General features: G+C 40.6%; 1 protein-coding gene across 2 annotated transcripts in view; it reads left to right on the forward strand.

Annotated features, from left to right (window-relative positions):
- LOC107728215 (BDNF/NT-3 growth factors receptor-like) overlaps nt 1-5,053 on the forward strand; it is a 48,257-nt gene extending 43,204 nt beyond the window's left edge. The window contains exons 17-19 of one of the 2 annotated variants that reach the window (XM_016538313.1): nt 888-1,046; nt 1,284-1,490; nt 4,211-5,053. In XM_016538313.1, coding sequence (XP_016393799.1) covers nt 888-1,046; nt 1,284-1,469 — 345 coding nt within the window. In that variant the 3' untranslated portion in view covers nt 1,470-1,490; nt 4,211-5,053. Of the gene's footprint in view, nt 1-887; nt 1,047-1,283; nt 3,327-4,210 lie in introns of those variants that run through there. The other variant, XM_016538312.1, reaches the window with a different exon arrangement.

Consider the following 5,053-nt stretch of genomic DNA (forward strand, 5'->3'; position numbering starts at 1 on the left):
CCAGATAGTGATGTAGATATGTGGGGGCGTGTTAGAACGAGCCGTTTTAGGTAGGTGTGGCTGACTCTTAACTTTTATAAAGAATATCTCTTTGGATTTGAGACTTTAGTCTTTGCAACTTTACAGATCTTCTTTATGCACCAAGAGCTTGTAACACTCCGAAGAGAAAGGAAAAATTGAAATCGCATCATATGACCCCTTTAATATTTTTGTGAAAATAATGTGGATTGTTCAGGCCAATTCACACTGTACCAACAGACGAGTTCTTTGGGTTTAGCCAGATATGTGTGTTAGCCCTGTCTGTTGCCATTCATCAGTGCTGGTTTTCACCAATTAAACATGTTGGAATCTGCATTTGTAGGGTCTTGGAATGTCTGAGAAGTGGCATACTGTCATCTGGACATTGGTTTATGTCTCTTGGTATGGTGTGGATTAGCCTTTAGATGAATAGAAAAAGTGCTACCAATATTCCTTGTATAAATCAACCATCTGAAATGCTACAAGTGATGTACAGTATGAAAAAAAATGCATATTAATTTTGAAATTTGTTAAAGATTATATTTAACAATTATTAAATAATAATTTTTGTTTTTAAAAATCAATATTGAGTGTTAGAGAATGGCAGAAGTGATCTAAATGTATAAATAGGCGAAGTTAGCTTGCACAATTAAATATGAAATATCAACAAAATACAGGTACACTTAAAGAAAAAACAAAATCTAATACAGTATTAACAGATAACATGGTGCGGATATATAGTCCCTCCCTAAAAAATATTTAGTTTACTTTGCTTATTATGGAGACTCTAAAATTGAAAGGATAGGAGATGGATTTATTAAGTGCATGTGCTTCTACCAGTCACTGTTAATCTGTATCTCTTATCTCAGGTGGGTGGTCACACCATGCTGCCCATCCGCTGGATGCCCCCAGAGAGCATCATGTACAGGAGATTCACCACAGAGAGTGACGTGTGGAGTTTGGGTGTGGTCCTCTGGGAAATATTCACATACGGCAAGCAACCCTGGTACCAGCTTTCAAACAACGAGGTAAGACACATCAGTCATAACCAGTCATACCTAACGTGTATCTCATGTAGGAATGGAAGTCCTCAAGTAATATATACCAGTTACTCACAGAGTGATTAGTTCGTCCTCAAAAGCACTCACTGTATCAACCTGGTACCGTGTTAAAATGACAGACTAGTTTCTAGGCAGACTGATGCACCCTTAGTGGAGCCTGTGTTCAGTTGTAGTTGTGGACCATGTTTCTGCTGCCTCCTGCAGGTGATCGAGTGTATCACACAGGGTCGGGTGTTGCAGAGACCTCGTACTTGCCCCAAAGAGGTGTATGACCTGATGCTGGGCTGCTGGCAGAGGGAGCCCTACATGAGACTCAACATCAAAGAAATCCACAACCTGCTCCAGAGCCTGGCCAAGGCCTCGCCTGTTTACTTGGACATCCTGGGCTGATCTGTTTGCCAGTATGGGTGTGTAATTGTTAGTAAGAAAAAGTGCGTGAATGTGTGGTATAAAAGGAGTTAGGGATGGTTTCGATTAGGATGAGTTGATTGAATATAGATGTGTGTGCGTCTCTGTGTGTGCGTCTCTGTGTGTGTTCATAAAAATGGCTTGTGCTTCAGCACTCTAACCACATGGACTAAAAGGCCTTAAAGTTGACTGTGTGCATTGCTTTGAGTTTTCCCACATCTGGACATGTCCATCTATCGTGCATCAATATGTTTTCTAAAAACCCCAAATAGTCTACAAACATCTGATTGTTGTAAATATGCGTCAGAGACAATGCAGACTTTTTGTTTAACAACCTTTTTGAAAAAGGTAATTTGGTTTAGGGAAGTTTATATTTGTTTTTCTCTTACCATTTTGTTTATCGAGATGGACAAAATTCAGACTTGATGAGGACCCAGTCATTAGCACAACGCTGTCAACACCCTGGCGTCATTCTGGCAGACTTGACGCAGATCGCAATACTATTCATACCGCAAACTATCGAGTAACAATCATGGAAACTGCCAGATTCATGTTTCGTTTTAAGTTTTTTTTTTAACACATCTGATCTAATTTTAGACTTTTCTGTGCCAAGTTTTGATGTCTATAATACTGAGGTCGATGAAAGGCGTTTTTGGACATCTCTGTGCGCCCCATCTTACTCAGCGCGAACTTCGTTATAGAAGCACAGCGACAAAGACGCCTTTTTTTTTTCTTCGGAAGAGGCTTGAGGTTGGACAGAGTGTTTGGAGTGATCACAGAGACAAAGTCACCAGCAGTGGCACTTAGGTATTTCCTCAGACTTTGTTTGGCTCCCCAGCCATAGTTTTGATTCAAAGGGCACTTGTCTTTCTGAGGTTCGAAGAACAATGGGAAGATGCTGTTCTTGTGTCAATGGTAACAGTCTCTTTTTTTTTTAAGTTATGGTGCTTACACACTAGAAAACATTTTGACGGAACGCTTGATGGATAGAAATCTGCAAGATTGTGTTTCTGAGGGTGTGGAAAGAGCCATTCATCCTGGATATTTCCCTGCCGTTGGCCCTAGAGGCTGGGATAGGTTCCAGCATCCCTGCGACCCTACATCGGACAAGCGGTTTTGGATTATGGATGGATGGAAAGAGCCAGGGCTGTTTGAAATAAAGCAGAAATACAGCCAATTGGATTTCTGAAAGCACAATTGGATCCGCCTCCCTGGGATTCTCAGTAGTCAACAGATCCCTGCGACCGTGCATTACAGCCAAAGTACAAATTCCCTCCACTTTTGGTCACAGAACGGAGCATCGAAATCAACAAATTCCCAGCATTCTCCGACGTAGCGTGAACTAGTGTGTAGGCACCCTTAATCATCATCATGTTGCAATTTGATTGACTTTGCCTTTGCGAAGACTGAAGATTTCTTTCAGACCTGTTCCTGAGGAGTATATCCATAGATGTTGTTCATAACACAACAGACCTGCCTGATCAGTTGGAGTTGATTGCTCTCGGATTATTCATTATTATCTGTTTATGTATCAACTGCGAAATAACTCCTAAATAATATGTGTATGTGATAATCTATGATCGATTTGTTTTCGATGTATTGTGGGCCGTTTCAAAGCGATGGGCACTGTGAAGTGAATGTTCATGTGAGAATGAACGAGTCGGACTGTCCCTGAGGTCACGACAGGAAGACCCTATGAAGGGACCGTCCAGATTCAACCTGTGTTTCAACCCCACTAAACAAGTTACCAGAGGAGGACGACTGACAACCAACAGGTTTAAATAGACTACAAAGGACTGAATGACAAATAAAATTGTCATTACACTATACAGTGCATTCAGACAGTATTCAGATCCCTTAATTTTTGTCACATTTTATGTTGTAGCCCTGTGATAAAATGTATCTACTATATCTATGTATCAGTCTACTCTCCTTACGCCATGACAAAGCAAAAACAAATCTGTGAAAACTGCAAATTTATTAAAAGAAAAAACACAAATATCTCAATAACTTAAGTATTCAGACCCTTAACTCAGTACTTAGTTGAAGCACCTTTGACAGCAATTACTTCCTCAAGTCTTTTTGGATACAGTGTAGCAAGCTTTGTGACCTAATATGGGGATTATCTGCCATTCTTCTCTGCAGATCCTTTTAATCTGTCAGGTTGGATGAGAACCATTGGTGGACAGAGATTTTTATGTTTGGGTACAAGCCTGAGCTCTGGCTTGGTCACTCGTGAATATTCATAGAGTCGTCACTAAACTACTCCTGCATTATCTTGGTTGAGTGCTTGGAGTCATTGTCCTGTCTGACACGACTTAACAAAGAATGTGAATAATTAAGTCGATGTGTTATTTCTGTTCACAAATTTGGTTTTTGCTTCATTATGGGGCATGATTTACACACTAAACCAGTGATGGGCAAACTTGGCCCTTCCAGGCCACTTTCCTGCAGAGATTTGATCCAACCCTTGCAGTATTGGGGTGCCTCCAGGACCAGGGTTGGGAACCACTGCACTAAACCGATGTAAAAGTGGATGAAAGCGACTGTTGTTGCCTTGTGCCGCTTGCGCTTGGGCCAAAGTTGCATTTGAACACACTACAAAGACTACAATCAACGGCCAACTAGCATGTAGTCTACCTTTGTCTGCGGATATACAAAAAAAAGTAAGCAAATCAGCGGTTGATCAATTAATTGGCCTTCACTTTCTTCATTCTAAACAGCCATGTCGTTATGAAAGCGCAAGGCCCTTAAATACTTTGCACAACCCACGTGATGGTTCTGTTATGTGTTAAGGAGTTTAGATTGGTGAGGTGAAAAATGTAAGCATTCTATTATGAAGCTGAGGTCACAATTACCATTCCGCAAATTTTCACAGGTGAAATCCAGTCATTTTTACAAGCATTAAGAAATTAAGAAGTCTGAATACTTTCTGAATCCACTGTAATAATTTCTATAGTGTTGTTTGCTGACCAAGCATCACAATTACTGTTGTTCATACTTAGGGCTTACTTGAATATTACACGCAGTACATATTCAATTCAGTTGTATCTGTAAAACCAGACCGGTCAAAACGAAATGTCGTCAACCTGACTATCATTACTGTTGACTAACTCCAGGGCTACAGTATTCGACTTGTCCTCCTCTGCCGGAGTAAATGTTTTTTTCTCAATTCCGATCGACGGGGCTCCTCGTGGACCCCAGCAACACGTTTTGCACCGACTGACTGATTCTTCGGGGTGTGAAGTACCAGAGATGTGTTGCTTTGAAAGCGTCTGTATATATGCAATTAGACTGTAAATATACATGAGCAGGATCAATCATTCTTTGTACACTGATGTCAAATTCTTTCCAAACAGTACATTGGCAGGACCTACTTTTAACAGCTGACTTTACCTGATATCATGAGTTGTCGAACAGCGTCCAATCGAGTCAAGTGTCGGTCATTATGCTCATGATCTTTTTGAGCAGTGACTTATGACCTCTTAGAGCTTTGCACTTTCTTTATAGATGTACTGCTCATATTTTTGTAGTTTTCACCCTACAATTGTAAGCACTGCAAAAAA

The sequence above is a fragment of the Sinocyclocheilus rhinocerous genome, unplaced genomic scaffold, assembly GCF_001515625.1.
Source record: "Sinocyclocheilus rhinocerous isolate Xijiao unplaced genomic scaffold, SAMN03320098_v1.1 scaffold847, whole genome shotgun sequence".
NCBI classification, from domain to species: domain Eukaryota; kingdom Metazoa; phylum Chordata; class Actinopteri; order Cypriniformes; family Cyprinidae; genus Sinocyclocheilus; species Sinocyclocheilus rhinocerous.